At 45.5% G+C, this 25,582-nt stretch overlaps 1 protein-coding gene across 2 annotated transcripts in view; it reads right to left on the bottom strand.

Annotated features, from left to right (window-relative positions):
- Positions 1–25,582, bottom strand: part of LOC134936597 (adhesion G protein-coupled receptor E1-like) — a 291,441-nt gene that overhangs the window by 185,306 nt on the left and 80,553 nt on the right. For both annotated transcript variants that reach the window (XM_063931704.1, XM_063931705.1), the window contains exon 4: positions 8,642–8,764. In XM_063931704.1, the coding sequence (XP_063787774.1) occupies positions 8,642–8,764 (123 nt within the window). The remainder of the gene's footprint in view (positions 1–8,641; positions 8,765–25,582) is intronic.

Below are 25,582 nucleotides of genomic sequence, written 5' to 3'. Positions count from 1 at the left end.
ACCGGTCTGTAGTTGGTCATGCAGTCGGGATCTAAATTAGGTTTTTTAAGAAGCGGTCTAACAATTGCTTCCTTTAGGGGTCCAGGAAAAATGCCTGTCTGCAAAGAGCATTGAACAATTTTTGCAAAGACAGGACCAATTATATCCATACAACCTATTAGAAGCTTTGTTGAGGCTGGGTCCAGACCACAGGTGGTGGGACGCAAAATCCGAGCAATTTCAGCAGTGTCCTTTACATCCACTGGGTCAAAGCTGGTCCATGAAGGCAGGTAGCTTATATTGGCAGGCTTTGTAGTTTGGCACTCCTTTGATGGAACTGTGGAGATTCCAGCCCGGATGGTGGATATTTTATCTGCAAAGAAGTTTGCAAACTCGTTGCATCTTGCCTGGGAAAGGGTCTCATCAGTCTGCAGGCATGCTGGCTTGCAAAGCATCTCCACTGTGCGGAAAAGTTGAGCTGGCCTATTGTTTGCTGCTGTGATCTCATTTGACAGGAACTGTGATTTCTTACGAGTGATTGTCGATTGATATTCTTCGTTATGCTTTATTAGTTTTATTTTGTCATCCACTAGGTTAGTCTTCCTCCATCGTCTTTCCAGTCTACGCCCCCTTTTCTTGAGCTCACTAACACAGTTGTCGAACCATGGAGCTTGACGTTGTGGTTTGCGAGGTCTTATACGCACAGGGGCGATAATATCAATTGCAGCCATAACATCCCTATTATAATAACGGACTAAGGAACAGGGATCTTCACAGGCACCCAGTATAGCAGAGAGATCCAGATTTGCTGCAAGAGCCTGGGGAGTCATACCCCTCCTTGGACGATACCTGGTCAACTCCACGGGCAGAGATCTTATTTGAGGGGTTGCAACTGAGAACCAGAGGGAGTAGTGGTCTGACCAGATGACTGGGTTTATTTTTAGGTCAGTGACTTCTAATCCAATCTGAAAGACAAGATCAAGAGTATGACCACTTTTATGTGTGGCAGAGGGAATGACCTGTGTGAAGCCCAGACCATTCATTGTGCACAGGAGGTCTTGGCCAAGGCGTGAGAGCTCATCATCCACCCATGCATTGAAATCCCCGAGGATGAGCCATCTTTGATGTTCCAGAACCAGGCCAGCAACAGTGTCTGCAATTTCTTGTAGAAATATCTTTCCATCTCCAGGTGGACGGTAAATGAGAAGTACTCTGAAACCTAATCCTGTCGAACTCCGGGCAGCAATGCACTCGATAGTTTGATAGTTTTCTCATCTGGGACCCCCAATTGTAGAAAGGCATACCCTCGCGGGGCTCGCTTTGCTCGCCACGCTTCGGGCTCGGTGGCTCGCTGCGCTCACCACAAGGTTTATAACCAACTTTATGCCGACATGGATAGAGAAGGTTTGAAATAGTCCAAAAACATGTTACATTTAAAAAAAACACATTTGTCTATCTTTTTTATGTCAACCATTTTCAGGTCGACCTTTTGATCCTGTCGACCTTTTGACCCTATCGACCTTTTGTACTTTCTAGTAGTTTCTACCTTTTTCATGTCAACCTTTTCACCCTGTCGACCTAATGTCTGTCTAACATACGGTGTCTATCTATTGACTGTCTTACTAGACACTGTCTCTCTATCAACCGGATACCGGAGCAGGGAGCTGAGCCGCATGCAGAGGGAGAAAGAGCTGCATGCGGCTTGAGAGCGGGTTGGCCACCGCTGCTACAAACTAATAATACTTTACACACGGTGGAAAAAACTATGAGATATTAAATGGCATTTTCAGTCTGCAACATGAAATCTGCTCCCAATTCATTTTAAAATTGAAAAACAATAAATGTGGAAGTGTTGTAATTACTTATATTTATATTTTTATTATGTAAATGCAACTTCTGCTTCTATTAGTGAGAAATTATCACTTGTGTAACTGCATTACACTATTTGTACATAATTAGGTTGTGTACAAATAGGAAAATGCTACTTCTGCATTATTCAAAGTTGGATATGAATGTGAGTTGCATTTTTTTTTTCAGCCAATGATATCCAACACTAAATCACCCCTGGAGAGCATGTCAGAGCCACAAAAAAAGTAGTTATTTTCTGCAGAATAGATTATATATACGTATAGTTAGGTTTAGGAACCCTCGGGAAGGGTTAGGCTGCAGGGGAGGGAAGGCTAGGGTTAGTTTGCAGGAGAGGAGGGTTAGGGGATATTGGGGGAGGGTAAGTATACTTACCTATCCCCTGTCGAGATTCTCTCCATTGAGATGCTGCGGTCGGTCTTCTGACTGTTGGCATCCCAACCACCTGTAAAGCATATCACACCCCATCAACTCTGCATTGAGCAAAAGGAGTGTTAGCGTGGCCTAACTGTACTTAGCATGCCCCTTCCTAATCCAGGTTTTACCTCTCCATGAGTCTAAACAAAGGGATATAGGGAAGGGAACAAACTTCTGCACCAGTGGGTATTACACTACCTATATAGAATTTCCCACATATCAGCCAGAACACACAACAGATGATTTAGGCTATAGCTGTTGCTCCTGGCTTCTGATTCAATTGCCAAATCATCAAACTCCTACTGAGCATAAGTGTAAAGAGGCACATATAGCCATCCAATCCATGACAGAATGCACCTTTGAACTATTAAAAACAAGTTTGATAATTTGGGAGGCATTTTATTATATTATTTGGCAAAAGTGTCCGATATTGTTCTCTGCTGCTGTCTATTGCATAACTGTGCATTAAATAAACCACTCCCCCCTAGATTATGCAATAAACAGGGAGCAGGCAGAAGTTTTATTAGCAACAACTAACTATGTGAGCACAGAAAGTGGAAGTAAGGCAGGAAAGCAGATTAGGCCTAAATTTATTGCCAACTATTTTTTTTAAACACAAAATTTTTATCATCAGTTTTGTTTTTTTCATGTATAACACAGTGTAAAGAGAGAGCTTCCCCTTTAATAAGCGTGCATGTGATACATTTGGACCAATAGGAAGCAATGAGGGAGTTTGATTTTACTGGGGATTTTAATGGGGTTTAATTTGAGGTTAAATCCCATACTGGAGATTTTAATGGGGTTTAATTTGAGGTTCTATTTTGGAAGATATTTCATAATCTCAACACAAAATCCCTTCTAAAAATGAATTAAAACTGAATTAGATTTGAAAACCAAATGCAAAATTGATTTTTAGTAAATGAGGAATTTTTTAAGGGATTTTTTAGTTTCAATAGAATCGATTTCAGTCGATTTGTAAGATTTATAAACATGAATCCCAAATCTAACTTTAGTAAATATACTCCCAGGAGTAGTTTTAAGACAAGTTGAACTGGCAAAGCACAGGGGCATGTGAATGGTTTATATAGGGCAATCAGCACCAGGATCGGACTCTGGAGTCATATGAGAAGCAAATCTCTGTGAACGGCTGCAATAGTGTCAGCTGATCTCAGGCAAAATGGTGGTGCCCATGCAGTCTGGACCACAGGAACAGTATACCATACCTCCCAACATAGGGGGTAATTCCAAGTTGATCGCAGCAGGATTTTTGTTAGCAATTGGGAAAAACCATGTGCACTGCAGGGGAGGCAGATTTAACATGTGCAGAGAGAGTTAGATTTGGGTGTGGTGTGTTCAATCTGCAATCTAATTTGCAGTGTAAAAATAAAGCAGCCAGTATTTACCCTGCACAGAAATAAAATAACCCACCCAAATCAAACTCTTTCTGCACATGTTATATCTGCCTCCCCTGCAGTGCACATGGTTTTGCCCAATTGCTATCAAAAATCCTGCTGCGATCAACTTGGAATTACCCCCATAACTCATTCCAGGAGGGACAAAATGTTTTGTTGCTGGACTTCTCTCTTAATTTATGATTGCGATCACCTGTGCTAAACTAGTTAATTGATGAGAAAGGTGTTTCAAAACAGGTGATGACAAACATAAATTAAGAGAGAAGTCCAGGAACAAACTGGTGATACCATCAATAAATGAAGAGGGAAGTCCAGGAACAGAGCATTTTGTCCCTCCTGGGATGGCTCATGTTGGGAGGCATGGTATACTGAAGTAAAAACAACAGGAACATCCTGAGATGATTGGTTAGCTGAGACATTTTGGGCAGTTAAACAACAGCACTGGATGAGTTAAGAGGGTCTGAGAACTCACAATGTGACAATAAATATAACAGGAGTGTAAAATATATAAAGGAGCGGTGAGCATATCAGGTTGACTACAATTTTCAAAGAACTCCTAGCGCATTCCCATTAAATTGGATTCTTCTAAACAAACTAACATAGAAATAGACAAAAATCTATCATTTATTCCTCAAAACAATTGAAGAATTAGAGTTTAAATATCTAAATATATACACACATGCAATTAAAATCCTTTTGGATGTCTAGTACTGATATAGAAGTACAATACGTATACAACACATGCATATAAACATGAATTTTCGAGCACCGGAATCCTGTGGCTAAGAGAACATGAGAGACTTCATTATATTTCTTCTGAATTCCTAGTCATTCCATATCTGTGGCATAATTTGTCGTAAAGAGTCCACTGTTTTTGACTCCTGTCACCTGCTGCCAATGCATTTCGGGACTGCTAGCTTCCTCAACACACTGCCTTGAGCAGGTGACAGGAGTGTTATCCTACCCAGGGCCGGTTCTTGGCCTTGTGGCGCCCCGGGCAAAGTATAGGGGCGTGGCTTCAAATGGGCGCGTGGTCAGTTACGCCCCCATATGTGCCCCCTGTAGCGCCGCTGAAAGAAAAAATAAAATAAAAAAAAGTATACTTACTATCCCCGTTCCTGATCCAGACCGCTGCAGATCTCCTCCGCCGGCACCGCTCTTCTCCTCTCCTCTCCTCGATCTATGGGAGAGACGTTATTACGTCTCACCCATAGAACAGCATAGACACTAGAGGTCAATTATGACCCCTAGTGTCTGTGCCACTATGCTGTGCGTTGCGCGATGACGTCATCGCGCACCGCACAGCAAAGGTCCTCTCCATGAAGGGAAACTAGACCGTAGCGTCTAGTTTCCCTTCATGGAGAGGACCTTTGCTGTGCGGTGCGCGCTGACGTCATCGCGCACCACACAACAAAGGTCCTCTCCATGAAGTGAAACTAGACGCTACGCGTCTGGTTCCCTACAAAGTGGGGGGGGGGGCACAGCGGGGCACTGCGGGGGGCACAGTGGCGGATCTTGCCATGGTGTGGCGCCTTCCGGATGGCGCCGGCGCCCTCCGGAAGGCGGCGCCCCGGGCAAAAGTCCTGCTTGCCTGTGGCAAGATCCGCTACTGATCCTACCTGCACGAGTGGAAGGTGATACCATGGCCGTAACTACATGTGTGCCAAGTGGGCTTGGCACACAGCGCAGTTGCTCTGAGGGCGCACAGCCAGTGGCATGTAATGAGTCAAATTGACTCATTACATACCGCCTCTGAAGTCTGCGCCGTGCGCCGCCGCCGCACTGAGGAGGAGAGCAGCACTGGGCAGCGGAGAAGGAGGAGGAGGGACGGGGACTGGAGCCGCAGCAGCGCTATTTCATTGGTAGTAAGCGCCGCTGCAGCATCCCCCTCTCCTTCCGTATTGGCTGCCCGGCGCTGCTGTGGATGCTGGGATGCGGTTCCTCCATCTCAGCATCCACAGCAGCGCCGGGCAGCCAATACGGAAGGAGAGGGGGATGCTGCAGCAGCGCCTACTACCAATGAAATAGCGCTGCTGCGGCTCCAGTCCCCCTCCCTCCTCCTCCTTCTCACCTGCCTGCACCGAGGGAGCTGCACGAGGAGCCTGTCAGCGGGGAGATGGTAAGTATGTCTCTCTCTCTCTCTCTCTCTCTCTCTCTCTCTCTCTCTCTCTCTCTCTCTCAGGGGGACACCGCCTGCCATAATGTGTAAAAAGGAGGCCTGGCTGCCGCAATGTGTAAAAAGGGGGCCTGGCTGCCGCAATGTGTAAAAAGGGGGCCTGGCTGCCGCAATGTGTAAAAAGGGGGCCTGGCTGCCGCAATGTGTAAAAAGGGGGCCTGCCTGCCGCAATGTGTAAAAAGGGGGACTGGCTGCCGCAATGTGTAAAAAGGGGGCCTGGCTGCCGCAATGTGTAAAAAGGGGGACTGGCTGCCGCAATGTGCAAAAAGGGGGACTTGCTGCCGCAATGTGTAAAAAGGGGGCCTGGCTGCCGCAATGTGTAAAAAGGGGGACTGGCTGCCGCAATGTGTAAAAATGGGGACTGGCTGCCGCAATGTGTACAAAGGGGGACTGGCTGCCGCAATGTGTAAAAAGGGGGACTGGCTGCCGTAATGTGTAAAAAGGGGGACTGGCTGCCGCAATGTGTATAAAGGGGGACACCGTCTGCCGTAATGTGTAAAAACGGGGACGCTGTCTGCTATAATGTGTAAAAAGGGGACGCTGTCTGCTGTAATGTGTAAAAAGGGGGACTGGCTGCCGCAATGTGTTAAAAGGGAGACTGTCTGCTGTAATGTGTAAAAAGGGGGACGCTGTCTGCTGTAATGTATAAAAGGGGCTCTACCTGGTGTAGTGGAGCTACTGTGCAGCGTAATTTGAATAATGTAGACTACTGTGCACCGTAGTATGAATTGCTATTATTTTGTGGCCACGCCCCTTCCCCATGAAGCCACGCCCCTATATATTTTTCACGTGCCTACGGCGCGCACTGCCCCTATCTTACATGGGGGGGGCGCCAATGTCGTTTCTTGCACACAGCGCTAAAATGCCTAGTTACGGAACTGGGTGATACAGACAAAAGCTGATAATAGGACCTAGGAGAGAGGTTGCCAAGCCAAGATCTCCATATTTACCATAAGGCCTTATTTCTGCTGAAATCTGGTAAACCTCCATCTTGTCCACCATCACGGTATATTATTTGTAAATTGTTTGACTTTTGCACATTAGTTGTTTTAAAGAAATTAAAATTGTTGGAACGTACTATGCTACAGTATATTGTGCCTTTTTATATCCCCATTTATATGTGGAGGCACACGAGTACGGTTTGAAGGAACATTGGAAAACCAACAAGGGAAGTACTGTTCCTTATTTTACTTGATTTTTAACTATTTCTACTAGCGCATTAATCTGATCAATGCAATGTGACTGTGCTGACTAATTTGATATACAATACTTGTACACCTGTGTGCAACTGAGTCTTTGAACCTGTGTACGAAGTGCTACAATGCACAGTAGCAGCAGCAGCTTTTTTCCAATACAAGTTCTGTTCTGCTCCATGTAGACTTTTAAGAGATTTGGCTGCGCACTGGGCTATTGACATGAGAGGTTTTGCATTCTAAACCTCTGACAGGACCAACAATAAACTGGTATGTAAAAGATCTGTGTTAGGGGTATACCAAATATCTCTTGCTGGTGATAGTCCCAGAGTCAATAACACGTTAGTCAAGGAAGAAATAAAAGAGAGATTCTATGTTGGGGCACACTTTGTATAAATGAAATGTTATTTAAAACTTAACTTTTAATCAGTTATGACATAAAACATAATATGATACACAAAACATATAAAATTCCACCTATCTTCTCCCAAATTGTAAAGTAATGTATATTAGTGAGGGGACTGATTTTTATTGGTGCATTGCATCCACAGTATGGGTTTAAATGACCTCCTGGTGGTCATCAATAGCGTCCTTTACATTTCTAACATATGCTGGGATGCACCTAAGGTAAAGATATAAAAACAAAGATACGAATTGATATTTAAATAGATGAAACAAGAGCACAGTTTGTATGATATGAACCTATTATATAGTTCGATATACCGTGCTCTTCGTGGGTGGCTCTCCTGGTATGAGTTGGTCTACTCAATGTAATTCTACAGTTTCATGTTAGGGGAAGTTGGTTAACTTTTGGTGACCTATTCCCATGTGCTGAACAGAATAACACTTGGGAATATCAGGTGCAGTAACAAATATCTAACACAAACACAATACAAAAAGCACAAGTAGTGGCGCAACCTCCAAGCATATCTCTCTTTATTCTGGTGCATCCCAGCATCTGTTAGAAATGTAAAGGACGCTATTGGTGACCACCAGGAGGTAATTTAAACCCCTACTGTGGATACCAGGCACCAATAAAAATCAGTCCGCTCACTAATACACATTTCTTTACAATTTGGCAGAAGATAGGTGGAATTTTATATGTTTTGTGTATCATATTATGTTTTATGTCATAACTGTAGGAGATAGACACCTCCTGCATGCATTTGTGAGATACGAGTGCTGCGTCTGAGAACACGGCCCCGGATCACCATCATGACTGGCAATACTTCTAGGCACCGGTCAGACTGCATAAGCTGATGCTTACTTAAGCTGGCCATCGGATCCGGACACCTGAAACGAGTAAGTCTGCATTGACGACGCAGACCCTGGACCCATCACAACTTCAAATGGGGACACCATCCACCCTCTCTGTTTTGAAAAACGGTTTCGGGGCGGTACCCGGCACAAAATACATTATTTTCTAATCATTCTCAATTTCTCATTTATTTGTGTAATTGTGGTAGTTTTGCATCTTATTCCTTTATACATTAGTTATTTCTTTGACAGAGAGGACTAAGCGTATATCATCCTATAGTTTCACGATACACACAGTGGGGAAAGCAATGAGAGATTAATAAAAATATAATGATACTCACCATAACATGTATTGGAGATGTTCCGGTACCCACTGCGGCAGGTACACACATAGGAACCAAATGTATTTGTACAGTCACTGTTAGGACCACAGATACTCGAGGATTCTCTGCATTCATCTATATCTGTGGCAGAAGATGAAAAAACTTCCTTAAAAAACTAACAAAGATTACGCAGTTTGTCAATTGTAACTGTTAAATTGCTCATTTGCTTGTTTTTTGTTTTCCTGCCTTACAAGTCAATGCAAACACAAAGTGGCTCATTGAGAGGTTGGAATCTGGTTTCTTTTTATCTACTGTAGTCTGTAAAGGTGGGTGCACACTGATAGATATATCTGCAGATCAATTGATCGGCAGATATATCTATGGATGGATCGTGCAGTGTGTTGAGCATACACACTGCCCGATCCATCGGGGACTGACGTCATGAACTGTGCGGGCGTGTACACACGCCCGCCCAGTTCAGCTGTCAATCACCGCCGGCTGCCGCAGCATGTGTATGGGTGGTCAGCCGACCGCCCATACACACACAGCGACTAGCCAATATATCGGTAGATATATTGGCCGTCGGCTGTGCTGCGGAGCCGACGCGATATGTCTGTGAACGACGGAGAACACACAGGCCGTCGGACCCGCGATATTTCGGCCGTCCAAAAGAATGGACGATATTTCGGCCAGTGTGTACCCACCTTAAGATACATTTTCACACAGCACATGTATGCCTAAGATAATGTCAGGAGTCCAGGGGGGAAATTCCCTGTGTGTGCCCAGAGGAATCAAGACTACCACAGATGTTGAGGTGAAGCAAATCAGATTTATTCCATACTTTAAAGCAGTGATTCAAAAACCTGGTCCTCACATAGTACTAACAGTTCATGTTTTCCAGGTCACCAGCCATTTTTTGGGTCACATCGGCCGCGTGTAAAGTCACGCAGCTGCCCCGAACCCACCCCCTTTTCTGATGACATGCCCGCCTAATGCCGAGACGACACCCCCACAACACAGTGTCGCCGCCCACGAACACCTCTGCCTGTCAATCAGGTAGAGGCGTTCGCATAGCTGAGATACGATGGCATCTCCCCGCCCATGCACGCACAGAGCGGGTTCTGCCCATGCACACTACAGGGTCAGACGAGGAGAGGTGATCGCACCTTAAATAGGTCTGGAGCTGAATACCCCCCTGAGTTTGGGAACCACTGCTTTAGAGGACTGATATCATGAGCACTGCGGAGACTGTTACTAATGGGGTGGGCTGAGCAGCTGACAAACAATGTAGCCTGTCCTACTGTATATATACAGGTAGTGAGAAAGTGACTTATCACGCTCAAATCCTTGGTGTGGAGGCGTAAAACATAAAAATGGTAGTAGTGTGTATATTAGTGGTAATGGTAATGGTGTATATCACTAACTAAAAAAGTACAATGCAATAAACCAGTTTAACACATACAATCCAGGAAATAGTAGAGATGAGCGGGTTCGGTTCCTCTGAATCCGAACCCGCCCGAACTTCATGTTTTTTTTCACGGGTCCGAGCGACTCGGATCTTCCCGCCTTGCTCGGTTAACCCGAGCGCGCCCGAACGTCATCATCCCGCTGTCGGATTCTCGCGAGGCTCGGATTCTATCGCGAGACTCGGATTCTATATAAGGAGCCGCGCGTCGCCGCCATTTTCACACGTGCATTGAGAGTCATAGGGAGAGGACGTGGCTGGCGTCCTCTCTGTTTAGAGAAGAGAGAGACACAGTAGAGACGAGAGAGACACAGTAGTAGTAATTTTGGGGAGCATTATTAGGAGGAGTACTACTATACTACTATACTACTTGCTGAAGTGATATAGATTAGATAGTGTGACTGTAAGTGTATTGTATTATCTGACTTGTGGGGGAGACACTGACAGTGGGGAGCAGTTAGAGTCTGAGAGCAGGACTCAGGAGTACATATAACGTACAGTGCACACTTTTGCTGCCAGAGTCAGTGCCACACTGCCATTGTTGTGACCACACTGACCACCAGTATAATAATATATTTTGTGATTGTCTGCTTAGGACTCGGAGTACTAGTTGCAAGTTGCAACGTGAGTGACCTGACCACCAGTTTAATAATCAATCACCACCAGTTTAATATATATATATATATATATATATAATTGTATATAATATATATATATATATAATATTGTATACCACCTACCCGTGGTTTTTTTTTTTTTTCATTCTTCTTTATACATACTACTATAGTAGCTTACTGTAGCAGTCTGCGGTGCTGCTGACCTGACAGTGTCCAGCAGGTCCGTCATCAGTCATTACATAATAAATATATATAGTACCTGTCCGGCTGCAGTACTAGTGATATTATATTGATTTCATCTCATTATCAATAATTTATCATCCAGTCTAGACTCTATATTAGCAGCAGACACAGTACGTTAGTCCACTGCTGTAGCTACCTCTGTGTCGGCACTCGGCAGTCCATCCATAATTGTATACCACCTACCCGTGGTTTTTTTTTTTTCTTTCTTCTTTGTACATACTACTATAGTATAGTAGCTTACTGTAGCAGTCTGCGGTGCTGCTGAGCTGACAGTGTCCAGCAGGTCCGTCATCAGTCATCATTACCTAATAAATATATTATCTACCTGTCCGGCTGCAGTACTAGTGATATTATATATACATACATATATATATTGATTTCATATCATTATCATCCAGTCTATATTAGCAGCAGACACAGTACGTTAGTCCACGGCTGTAGCTACCTCTGTGTCGGCACTCGGCAGTCCATCCATAATTGTATACCACCTACCCGTGGTTTTTTTTTTTTCTTTCTTCTTTGTACATACTACTATAGTATAGTAGCTTACTGTAGCAGTCTGCGGTGCTGCTGAGCTGACAGTGTCCAGCAGGTCCGTCATCAGTCATCATTACCTAATAAATATATTATCTACCTGTCCGGCTGCAGTACTAGTGATATTATATATACATACATATATATATTGATTTCATATCATTATCATCCAGTCTATATTAGCAGCAGACACAGTACGTTAGTCCACGGCTGTAGCTACCTCTGTGTCGGCACTCGGCAGTCCATCCATAATTGTATACCACCTACCCGTGGATTTTTTTTTTCTTTCTTCTTTGTACATACTACTATAGTATAGTAGCTTACTGTAGCAGTCTGCGGTGCTGCTGAGCTGACAGTGTCCAGCAGGTCCGTCATCAGTCATCATTACCTAATAAATATATTATCTACCTGTCCGGCTGCAGTACTAGTGATATTATATATACATACATATATATATTGATTTCATATCATTATCATCCAGTCTATATTAGCAGCAGACACAGTACGTTAGTCCACGGCTGTAGCTACCTCTGTGTCGGCACTCGGCAGTCCATCCATAATTGTATACCACCTACCCGTGGTTTTTTTTTTTCTTTCTTCTTTGTACATACTACTATAGTATAGTAGCTTACTGTAGCAGTCTGCGGTGCTGCTGAGCTGACAGTGTCCAGCAGGTCCGTCATCAGTCATCATTACCTAATAAATATATTATCTACCTGTCCGGCTGCAGTACTAGTGATATTATATATACATACATATATATATTGATTTCATATCATTATCATCCAGTCTATATTAGCAGCAGACACAGTACGTTAGTCCACGGCTGTAGCTACCTCTGTGTCGGCACTCGGCAGTCCATCCATAATTGTATACCACCTACCCGTGTTTTTTTTTTTTTCTTTCTTCTTTGTACGTACTACTATAGTATAGTAGCTTACTGTAGCAGTCTGCGGTGCTGCTGAGCTGACAGTGTCCAGCAGGTCCGTCATCAGTCATCATTACCTAATAAATATATTATCTACCTGTCCGGCTGCAGTACTAGTGATATTATATATACATACATATATATATATTGATTTCATATCATTATCATCCAGTCTATAATAGCAGCAGACACAGTACGGTAGTCCACGGCTGTAGCTACCTCTGTGTCGGCACTCGGCAGTCCATCCATAAGTATACTAGTATCCATCCATCTCCATTGTTTACCTGAGGTGCCTTTTAGTTGTGCCTATTAAAATATGGAGAACAAAAATGTTGAGGTTCCAAAATTAGGGAAAGATCAAGATCCACTTCCACCTCGTGCTGAAGCTGCTGCCACTAGTCATGGCCGAGACGATGAAATGCCAGCAACGTCGTCTGCCAAGGCCGATGCCCAATGTCATAGTACAGAGCATGTCAAATCCAAAACACCAAATATCAGTAAAAAAAGGACTCCAAAACCTAAAATAAAATTGTCGGAGGAGAAGCGTAAACTTGCCAATATGCCATTTACCACACGGAGTGGCAAGGAACGGCTGAGGCCCTGGCCTATGTTCATGGCTAGTGGTTCAGCTTCACATGAGGATGGAAGCACTCAGCCTCTCGCTAGAAAAATGAAAAGACTCAAGCTGGCAAAAGCAGTAGCACCGCAAAGAACTGTGCGTTCTTCGAAATCCCAAATCCACAAGGAGAGTCCGACTCCAATTGTGTCGGTTGCGATGCCTGACCTTCCCAACACTGGACGTGAAGAGCATGCGCCTTCCACCATTTTCACGCCCCCTGCAAGTGCTGGAAGGAGCACCCGCAGTCCAGTTCCTGATAGTCAGATTGAAGATGTCAGTGTTGAAGTACACCAGGATGAGGAGGATATGGGTGTTGCTGGCGCTGGGGAGGAAATTGACCAGGAGGATTCTGATGGTGAGGTGGTTTGTTTAAGTCAGGCACCCGGGGAGACACCTGTTGTCCGTGGGAGGAATATGGCCACTGACATGCCTGGTGAAAATACCAAAAAAATCAGCTCTTCGGTGTGGAAGTATTTCAACAGAAATGCGGACAACAGGTGTCAAGCCGTGTGTTGCCTTTGTCAAGCTGTAATAAGTAGGGGTAAGGACGTTAACCACCTCGGAACATCCTCCCTTATACGTCACCTGCAGCGCATTCATAATAAGTCAGTGACAAGTTCAAAAACTTTGGGTGACAGCGGAAGCAGTCCACTGACCAGTAAATACCTTCCTCTTGTAACCAAGCTCACGCAAACCACCCCACCAACTCCCTCAGTGTCAATTTCCTCCTTCCCCAGGAATGCCAATAGTCCTGCAGGCCATGTCACTGGCAATTCTGACGATTCCTCTCCTGCCTGGGATTCCTCCGATGCATCCTTGCGTGTAACGCCTACTGCTGCTGGCGCTGCTGTTGTTGCTGCTGGGAGTCGATGGTCATCCCAGAGGGGAAGTCGTAAGACCACTTTTACTACTTCCACCAAGCAATTGACTGTCCAACAGTCCTTTGCGAGGAAGATGAAATATCACAGCAGTCATCCTACTGCAAAGCGGATAACTGAGGCCTTGGCATCCTGGGTGGTGAGAAACGTGGTTCCGGTATCCATCATTACTGCAGAGCCAACTAGAGACTTGTTGGAGGTACTGTGTCCCCGGTACCAAATACCATCTAGGTTCCATTTCTCTAGGCAGGCGATACCGAAAATGTACACAGACCTCAGAAAAAGAGTCACCAGTGTCCTAAAAAATGCAGCTGTACCCAATGTCCACTTAACCACGGACATGTGGACAAGTGGAGCAGGGCAGGGTCAGAACTATATGACTGTGACAGCCCACTGGGTAGATGTATGGACTCCCGCCGCAAGAACAGCAGCGGCGGCACCAGTAGCAGCATCTCGCAAACGCCAACTCTTTCCTAGGCAGGCTACGCTTTGTATCACCGGTTTCCAGAATACGCACACAGCTGAAAACCTCTTACGGCAACTGAGGAAGATCATTGCGGAATGGCTTACCCCAATTGGACTCTCCTGTGGATTTGTGGCATCGGACAACGCCAGCAATATTGTGTGTGCATTAAATATGGGCAAATTCCAGCACGTCCCATGTTTTGCACATACCTTGAATTTGGTGGTGCAGAATTATTTAAAAAACGACAGGGGCGTGCAAGAGATGCTGTCGGTGGCCAGAAGAATTGCGGGACACTTTCGGCGTACAGGCACCATGTACAGAAGACTGGAGCACCACCAAAAACTACTGAACCTGCCCTGCCATCATCTGAAGCAAGAAGTGGTAACGAGGTGGAATTCAACCCTCTATATGCTTCAGAGGTTGGAGGAGCAGCAAAAGGCCATTCAAGCCTATACAATTGAGCACGATATAGGAGGTGGAATGCACCTGTCTCAAGCGCAGTGGAGAATGATTTCAACGTTGTGCAAGGTTCTGATGCCCTTTGAACTTGCCACACGTGAAGTCAGTTCAGACACTGCCAGCCTGAGTCAGGTCATTCCCCTCATCAGGCTTTTGCAGAAGAAGCTGGAGACATTGAAGGAGGAGCTAACACGGAGCGATTCCGCTAGGCATGTGGGACTTGTGGATGGAGCCCTTAATTCGCTTAACAAGGATTCACGGGTGGTCAATCTGTTGAAATCAGAGCACTACATTTTGGCCACCGTGCTCGATCCTAGATTTAAAGCCTACCTTGGATCTCTCTTTCCGGCAGACACAAGTCTGCTGGGGTTGAAAGACCTGCTGGTGAGAAAATTGTCAAGTCAAGCGGAACGCGACCTGTCAACATCTCCTCCTTCACATTCTTCCGCAACTGGGGGTGCGAGGAAAAGGCTCAGAATTCCGAGCCCACCCGCTGGCGGTGATGCAGGGCAGTCTGGAGAGACTGCTGATGCTGACATCTGGTCCGGACTGAAGGACCTGACAACGATTACGGACATGTCGTCTACTGTCACTGCATATGATTCTCTCAACATTGAAAGAATGGTGGAGGATTATATGAGTGACCGCATCCAAGTAGGCACGTCACACAGTCCGTACTTATACTGGCAGGAAAAAGAGGCAATTTGGAGGCCCTTGCACAAACTGGCTTTATTCTACCTAAGTTGCCCTCCCACAAGTGTGTACTCCGAAAGAGTGTTTAGTGCCGCCGCTCAGCAATCGGCGTACGAGGTTACATCCAGAAAATGTGGAGAAGATGATGTTCATTAAAATGAATTATAATCAATTCCTCCGTGGAGACATTGACCAGCAGCAATTGCCTCCACAAAGTACACAGGGAGCTGAGATGGTGGATTCCAGTGGGGACAAATTGATAATCTGTGAGGAGGGGGATGTACACGGTGATATATCGGAGGATGATGATGAGGTGGACATCTTGCCTCTGTAGAGCCAGTTTGTGCAAGGAGAGATTAATTGCTTCTTTTTTGGTGGGGGTCCAAACCAACCCGTCATTTCAGTCACAGTCGTGTGGCAGACCCTGTCACTGAAATGATGGGTTGGTTAAAGTGTGCATGTCCTGTTTATACAACATAAGGGTGGGTGGGAGGGCCCAAGGACAATTCCATCTTGCACCTCTTTTTTCTTTAATTTTTCTTTGCGTCATGTGCTGTTTGTGGAATGTTTTTTGGAAGGGCCATCCTGCGTGACACTGCAGTGCCACTCCTAGATGGGCCCGGTGTTTGTGTCGGCCACTAGGGTCGCTTATCTTACTCATACAGCTACCTCATTGCGCCTCTTTTTTTCTTTGCGTCATGTGCTGTTTGGGGAGTGTTTTTTGGAAGGGCCATCCTGCGTGACACTGCAGTGCCACTCCTAGATGGGCCCGGTGTTTGTGTCGGCCACTAGGGTCGCTTATCTTACTCACACAGCTACCTCATTGCGCCTCTTTTTTTCTTTGCGTCATGTGCTGTTTGGGGAGGGTTTTTTGGAAGGGACATCCTGCGTGACACTGCAGTGCCACTCCTAGATGGGCCCAGTGTTTGTGTCGGCCACTAGGGTCGCTTATCTTACTCACACAGCTACCTCATTGCGCCTCTTTTTTTCTTTGCGTCATGTGCTGTTTGGGGAGGGTTTTTTGGAAGGGACATCCTGCGTGACACTGCAGTGCCACTCCTAGATGGGCCCGGTGTTTGTGTCGGCCACTAGGGTCGCTTATCTTACTCACACAGCTACCTCATTGCGCCTCTTTTTTTCTTTGCGTCATGTGCTGTTTGGGGAGGGTTTTTTGGAAGGGACATCCTGCGTGACACTGCAGTGCCACTCCTAGATGGGCCCGGTGTTTGTGTCGGCCACTAGGGTCGCTTATCTTACTCACACAGCTACCTCATTGCGCCTCTTTTTTTCTTTGCGTCATGTGCTGTTTGGGGAGGGTTTTTTGGAAGGGACATCCTGCGTGACACTGCAGTGCCACTCCTAGATGGGCCCGGTGTTTGTGTCGGCCACTAGGGTCGCTTAGCTTAGTCATCCAGCGACCTAGGTGCAAATTTTAGGACTAAAAATAATATTGTGAGGTGTGAGGTATTCAGAATAGACTGAAAATGAGTGTAAATTATGGTTTTTGAGGTTAATAATACTTTGGGATCAAAATGACCCCCAAATTCTATGATTTAAGCTGTTTTTTAGTGTTTTTTAAAAAAAACACCTGAATCCAAAACACACCCGAATCCGACAAAAAAAATTCGGTGAGGTTTTGCCAAAACGCGGTCGAACCCAAAACACGGCCGCGGAACCGAACCCAAAACCAAAACACAAAACCCGAAAAATTTCAAGTGCACATCTCTAGGAAATAGTGCTTGTTATCAAACAAAAAGAGGATTATAAAATGTCCAAGGAAACAATGTTAATAGTGTGGTGGAGTTCACTTGGTCAAAGAGCAGCACCTCGCATCTCTGATCAGTGTCTTACACCAGGTATAATCATGCTTGTGCAGATTCACTTCCTCGGTTTGATGTCTGTGAAGATGGTACGGAGATACTTCCCAGCGCCTACCGTGGTGCATCAATCAGGTCTATGGTGTTTGTGTTGGGAACACTTATGCCCAGCTTTATCAAGCCTTGGAGAGTGATAATTGCACAATGATAAAGGACCAACCAACCAGGGCCGGCTCTACCAATAGGCAGCTTCAGGCGGCTGAAGGGCGCCACTGAATTAATCTAGCAAAAAAATGAAGGATGTCTCTGTATGCGACCTCCTTCTATTACCCTGTGCTGGCCGCTGCTGTGGGTCTATGCTGGTACAGCCACCGCTATCAGGCTGTACCACATAGTGCCTCAGCGCTTCCTCCATGCTGACACGTGTAACATCAAGTCATGTGAAGGCACATAGGAGGCGGATGTAACTATTGCTCCCGAGCGGCACCCCCATGACCGCTCCTCATTTCCCTGCTGCATCTCCTCCAGGCCCCTGGATCCCGGCTCTCTGACAACATGTCTGCACCCACAGCTTCACTTTAATGCTGCTGCCATCTGCAAGAGGAACCCTGCCAATGACGAGGGAAAAACAAGAAAACAACTTAAGGTACAGTAAGTAACCCATGGGGGTTTGTGTGGGACCACAGACAGTACAGATCTTACAGTCTGATGGGCGGTTTGCACTAGTAAACAACACAATAGGGAAACCACATGCACTGGGGCACAATACAGTACAAATAGAGGAGGGAGGGGGGTCAGTAATGTTCTTACAGATGGGGGGATTGAACACAATAAGGATGAAAAAAATATATGTATGTCTGTGCATATTACTGCCATCCTGTCTGACACTGCAGTGCCACTCCTAGATGGGCCAGGTGTTTGTGCCGGCCACTTGGGTCGCTTAGCTTAGTCATCCAGCGACCTCGGTGCAAATTTTAGGACTAAAAATAATATTGGCCCTCATTCTGAGTTGTTCGCTCGCTAGCTGCTTTTAGCAGCTTTGCACACGCTAAGCTGCCGCCTACTGGAAGTGAATCTTAGCTTTGCAGATTAGCGAACGAAAGATTAGCAAAATAGCGAATAGAATAGCGATCAGAAATTTCTTTGCAGTTTCCGAGTAGCTCGATACTTACTCTGCCACTGCGATCAGTTCAGTCCTTTTCGTTCCTGGTTTGACGTCACAAACACACCTAGCGTTCGCCCAGACCCTCCCCCGTTTCTCCAGCCACTCCCGCGTTTTTCCCAGAAACGGCAGCGTTTTTTCACACACTCCCATAAAACGGGCAGTTTCAGCCCAGAAACATCCACTTCCTGTCAATCACACTCCGATCACCAGAACGAAGACATTTTTTCGTTAAGCCATGAGTAAAATACCAAACTTCTTAGCAAATTTACTTGGCGCAGGCGCGGTGCGAACATTGCGCATGCGCAGTTTGCGGAAAATCGCTCCGATGCAAAGAAAAATAACGAGCGAACAACTCGGAATGAGGGCCTATGTACGCTACTGCTGTTACATTGTCTGACTGGATAAGTACCGGCAGATCTCGAAGAAGATGTTCCGCTTGTAGTAGGCCGTTGTAAATGGCCCTTAACTCCAGAACATTTATGTGGAGACAAGTTTCCTGACTTGACCATCTTCCTTGGAAGCTTTCTCCCAGTGTGACTGCCCCCCAACCTCGGAGGCTTGCATCCGTGGTCACCAGGATCCAATCCTGTATCCCGAACCTGCGCCCCTCTAGGAGGTGAGAGCTGTGCAGCCACCACAGGAGCGATATCCTGGCCTTGGACGACAGGATTATTCTCTGGTGCATGTGTAGATGGGACCCAGACCACTTGTCCAACAGGTCCCACTTAAACACTCTGGCATGGAACCTGACAAAATGAATGTCCCCGTAGGCCGCAACCATCTTCCCCAGCACCCGAATGCATTGATGGATTGACACTCTTGCTGGTTTCAGAATTTGTTTGACCTGACTCTTAAGTTCCAGCGCCTTTTCCACAGGAAGAAAGACTCTCTTTAGTTCTGTGTCCAATATCATTCCCAAAAATAACAACCGCGTCGTCGGAATCAACTGTGATTTTGGCAAGTTTAGGAGCCAACCATGTTGCTGGAGAACCGTCATGGAGAGTGCAACGTTTTGGACCAACTGGTCCCTGGATCTCGCTTTTATCAGGAGATCGTCCAAGTATGGGATAATCGTGACTCCTTGTTTGCGAAGGAGAACCATCATCTCCGACATCACTTTGGTGAAAATCCTCAGAGCCGTGGAAAGACCAAACGGCAATGTTTGAAATTGGTAATGACAATCCTGAATTGCAAATCTCAGGTAAGCCTGATGCGGAGGATAAATGGAAACATGTAAGTAGGCATCTTTTATGTCCACCGACACCATATAATCCCCTTCCTCCAGACTGGAGATCACTGCTCGGAGAGACTCCATCTTGAATTTAATCTCTTTAGGTAGAAATTCAGGAATTTCAGGTTTAGGATCGGTCTGACCGAGCCGTCCGGCTTCGGGACCACAAACAGGCTCGAATAAAACCCTTCTCCCTGTTGTGACTGGGGAACCCTGATGATAACCTGATTTAAACACAATTTTTGTATTGCGTCGCAAACTACCTCCCTGTCGGGAAGAGAAACTGGTAAGGCCGATTTGAAACTCCAGCTTGTACCCTTGGGATACTATTTGTAATATCCAAGGGTCTAGGTTCGAACAAACCCAAAACTGACTGAAGAGTTTCAGACGGGCCCCCACCGGTGCGGACTCCCGCATAGGAGTCCCAACGTCATGCGGTGGAGGTGGCAAAAGCCTGGGAGGACTTCTGCTCCTTGGAGCCTGACAAGGCTGGAGATCTTTTACCTCTTCCCCTTCCTCTAGTAGCAAGGAAGGAAGAACCCCGGCCCTTTCTGAATTTATTGGTCCGAAAGGACTGCATCTGATAATGGGGCGTTTTCTTTTGTTGTGGAGGAACATAAGGTAAAAAGGATGACTTACCCGCAGTAGCCGTAGACACCAAATCATCAAGGCCGTCTCCAAATAAGGCCATACATTCATATGGTAAAGCTTCCATACTTTTCTTGGAGTCAGCATCAGCATTCCATTGGTGAATCCACAACGCACGCCTAGCTGAGACAGCCATGACATTGGCCTTTGATCCCAAAAGGCCAATATCCCTTGCAGCTTCCTTTAGATTAGTGATGTGCACCGGACATTTTTTGGGTTTTGTGTTTTGGTTTTGGATTCGGTTCCGCCGCCGTGTTTTGGATTCGGACGTGTTTTGGCAAAACCTCCCTGAAAATTTTTTGTCGGATTCGGGTGTGTTTTGGATTCGGATGTGTTTTACAAAAAACCCTCAAAAACAGCTTAAATCATAGAATTTGGGGGTCATTTTGATCCCACAGTATTATTAACCTCAATAACCATAATTTCCACTCATTTCCAGTCTATTCTGAACACCTCACACCTCACAATATTATTTTTAGTCCTAAAATTTGCACCGAGGTTGCTGGATGACTAAGCTAAGCGACCCAAGTGGCCGACACAAAAACCTGGCCCATTTAGGAGTGGCACTGCAGTGTCAGACAGGATGGCAGATTAAAAAAATTGTCCCCAAACAGCACATGATGCAAAGAAAAAAAGAGGCGCAATGAGGTAGCTGTGTGACTAAGCTAAGCGACCCAAGTGGCCGACACAAACACCTGGCCCATCTAGGAGTGGCACTGCAGTGTCAGACAGGATGGTAAATTTAAAAAATAGTCCCCAAACAGCACATGATGCAAAGAAAAAAAGAGGTGCACCAAGGTCGCTGGATGGCTAAGCTAAGCAACCCAAGTGGCCGACACAAACACCTGGCCCATCTAGGAGTGGCACTGCAGTTTTCTAGCGAGAGGATGAGTGCTTCCATCCTCATGTGAAGCTGAACCACTAGCCATGAACATAGGACAGGACCTCAGCCGTTCCTTGCCACTCCGTGTCGTAAATGGCAAATTGGCAAGTTTACGCTTCTCATTAGACGCTTTTAATTTTGATTTATGGGTCATTTTACTGAACTTTTGTTTTTTGGATTTTACATGCTCTCTACTATGACATTGGGCATCGGCCTTGGCAGACTACGTTGATGGCATTTCATCGTCGCGGCCATGACTAGTGGCAGCAGCTTCAGCACGAGGTGGAAGTGGATCTTGATCTTTCCCTATTTTACCCTCCACATTTTTGTTCTCCATTTTTTAATGTGTGGAATTATATGCCAGTAATATATCAATATCAATGGCCTACTACTATATATACTGCGCACAAAATCTTAAATGCACCACAGGTATGGATGGATAGTATACTTGACGACACAGAGGTAGGTAGAGCAGTGGCCTACTGTACCGTACTGCTATATATTATATACTGGTGGTCAGCAAAATTATGCATTGTCCTACTACTATATATATACTGTGCACAACTGAAATGCACCACAGGTATGGATGGATAGTATAATTGACGACACAGAGGTAGGTAGAGCAGTGGCCTACTGTACCGTACTGCTATATATTAGATACTGGTGGTCAGCAAACTGTGCAAAACTGAAATGCACCACAGGTATGGATGGATAGTATACTTGACGACACAGAGGTAGGTAGAGCAGTGGCCTTCTGTACCGTACTGCTATATATTAGATACTGGTGGTCAGCAAACTGTGCAAAACTGAAATGCACCACAGGTATGGGAGGATAGTATAATTGACGACACAGTGGTAGGTAGAGCAGTGGCCTTCTGTACCGTACTGCTATATATTATATACTGGTGGTCAGCAAACTGTGCAAAACTGAAATGCACCACAGGTATGGATGGATAGTATACTTGACGACACAGAGGTAGGTAGAGCAGTGGCCTTCTGTACCGTACTACTATATATTATATACTGGTGGTCAGCAAACTGTGCAAAACTGAAATACACCACAGGTATGGATGGATAGTATAATTGACGACACAGAGGTAGGTAGAGCAGTGGCCTTCTGTACCGTACTGCTATATATTATATACTGGTGGTCAGCAAACTGTGCAAAACTGAAATGCACCACAGGTATGGACGGATAATATAATTGACGACACAGAGGTGGGTAGAGCAGTGGCCTTCTGTACCGTACTGCTATATATTATATACTGGTGGTAAGCAAACTGTGCAAAGCTGAAATGTACCACAGGTATGGATGGATAGTATAATTGATGACACAGAGGTAGGTAGAGCAGTGGCCTTCTGTACCGTACTGCTATATATTATATACTGGTGGTCAGCAAACTCTGCAAAACTGAAATGCACCATAGGTATGGATGGATAGTATAATTGACGACACAGAGGTAGGTAGAGCAGTGGCCTACTGTACCGTACTGCTATATATTAGATACTGGTGGTCAGCAAACTGTGCAAAACTGAAATGCACCACAAGTATGGATGGATAGTATACTTGACGACACAGAGGTAGGTAGAGCAGTGGCCTTCTGTACCGTATTGCTATATATTATATACTGGTGGTCAGCAAAATTATACACTGTACTCCTACTATATACTACAATGCAGCACAGATATGGAGCGTTTTTCAGGCAGAGAACGTATAATACTGGTGGTCACTGGTCAGCAAAACTCTGCACTGTACTCCTCCTATATAATACTGGTGGTCCCCAGTCCCCACAATAAAGCAGTGTGAGCACAGATATATGCAGCACACTGAGCACAGATATGGAGCGTTTTTCAGGCAGAGAACGTATAATACTGGTGGTCACTGGTCAGCAAAACTCTGCACTGTACTCCTCCTATATAATACTGCTGGTCCCCAGTCCCCACAATAAAGCAGTGAGCACAGATATTTGCAGCCCCATGAACAAAACTGAGAGGACGCCAGCCACATCCTCTCACTATCATTTCCAATGCACGAGTGTATGGATGGATAGTATACTTGACGACACAGAGGTAGGTAGAGCAGTGGCCTACTGTACCGTACTGCTATATATTATATACTGGTGGTCAGCAAAATTATGCATTGTCCTACTACTATATATATACTGTGCACAACTGAAATGCACCACAGGTATGGATGGATAGTATAATTGACGACACAGAGGTAGGTAGAGCAGTGGCCTACTGTACCGTACTGCTATATATTAGATACTGGTGGTCAGCAAACTGTGCAAAACTGAAAAGCACCACAGGTATGGATGAATAGTATACTTGACGACACAGAGGTAGGTAGAGCAGTGGCCTTCTGTACCGAACTGCTATATATTAGATACTGGTGGTCAGCAAACTGTGCAAAACTGAAATGCACCACAGGTATGGGAGGATAGTATAATTGACGACACAGTGGTAGGTAGAGCAGTGGCCTTCTGTACCGTACTGCTATATATTATATACTGGTGGTCAGCAAACTGTGCAAAACTGAAATGCACCACAGGTATGGATGGATAGTATACTTGACGACACAGAGGTAGGTAGAGCAGTGGCCTTCTGTACCGTACTACTATATATTATATACTGGTGGTCAGCAAACTGTGCAAAACTGAAATACACCACAGGTATGGATGGATAGTATAATTGACGACACAGAGGTAGGTAGAGCAGTGGCCTTCTGTACCGTACTGCTATATATTATATACTGGTGGTCAGCAAACTGTGCAAAACTGAAATGCACCACAGGTATGGACGGATAATATAATTGACGACACAGAGGTGGGTAGAGCAGTGGCCTTCTGTACCGTACTGCTATATATTATATACTGGTGGTCAGCAAACTGTGCAAAGCTGAAATGTACCACAGGTATGGATGGATAGTATAATTGACGACACAGAGGTAGGTAGAGCAGTGGCCTTCTGTACCGTACTGCTATATATTATATACTGGTGGTCAGCAAACTCTGCAAAACTGAAATGCACCATAGGTATGGATGGATAGTATAATTGACGACACAGAGGTAGGTAGAGCAGTGGCCTACTGTACCGTATTGCTATATATTATATACTGGTGGTCAGCAAAATTATACACTGTACTCCTACTATATACTACAATGCAGCACAGATATGGAGCGTTTTTCAGGCAGAGAACGTATAATACTGGTGGTCACTGGTCAGCAAAACTGTGCACTGTACTCCTCCTATATAATACTGGTGGTCCCCAGTCCCCACAATAAAGCAGTGTGAGCACAGATATATGCAGCACACTGAGCACAGATATGGAGCGTTTTTCAGGCAGAGAACGTATAATACTGGTGGTCACTGGTCAGCAAAACTCTGCACTGTACTCCTCCTATATAATACTGCTGGTCCCCAGTCCCCACAATAAAGCAGTGAGCACAGATATTTGCAGCCCCATGAACAAAACTGAGAGGACGCCAGCCACATCCTCTCACTATCATTTCCAATGCACGAGTGAAAAATGGCGGCGACGCGCGGCTCCTTATATAGAATCCGAATCTCGCGAGAATCCGACAGCGGGATGATGACGTTCGGGCGCGCTCGGGTTAACCGAGCAAGGCGGGAGGATTCGAATCTGCCTCGGACCCGTGTAAAATGGGTGAAGTTCAGGGGGTTCGGATTCCAAGGATCCGAACCCGCTCATCACTACTTTAGATATGCTGCGGTGTCCCTGATATGACCTAGAGTCAAGAGAACGCTATCCCTATCTAGGGTTTCTATATCAGATGACAAGCTATCTGCCCATTTTTCGATTGCACTACTCACCCACGCAGATGCAATGGCTGGCCTGAGCAGCGTACCTGTGGTGACATAAATGGATTTCAATGTATTTTCCTGCCTACGATCCGCAGGATCCTTAGGGCTGCCGTGTCCGGGGACGGAAGAGCCACCTTTTTGGACAGCCGGGATAGAGCCTTGTCCACAATGGGGGGTGACTCACACTTATCCCTATCCCTAGAAGGAAAGGGGTACGCCACCTGAATCCTTTTGGGAATCTGAAACTTTCTGTCAGGACTTTCCCAAACCTTATCAAATAGAGCGTTCAGTTCATGAGAGGGAGGAAACGTTATCTCAGGCTTCTTTCCCTTAAACATACAGACCCTTTTGTCAGGAACAGCAGGGTCCTCCGAGATCTATAATACGTCTTTTATCACCACAATCGTGTACCGAATGCTCTTTGCCAATTTTGGATCTAATCTGGCATCACTATAGTCGACACTGGAGTCAGAGTCCGTGTCGGTATC

Source organism: Pseudophryne corroboree, chromosome 6, assembly GCF_028390025.1.
Source record: "Pseudophryne corroboree isolate aPseCor3 chromosome 6, aPseCor3.hap2, whole genome shotgun sequence".
Taxonomy (NCBI): Eukaryota; Metazoa; Chordata; class Amphibia; order Anura; family Myobatrachidae; genus Pseudophryne; species Pseudophryne corroboree.
Note: the sequence above shows the minus strand (reverse complement) of the source record. Positions and strands in the feature narration are given on the sequence as shown.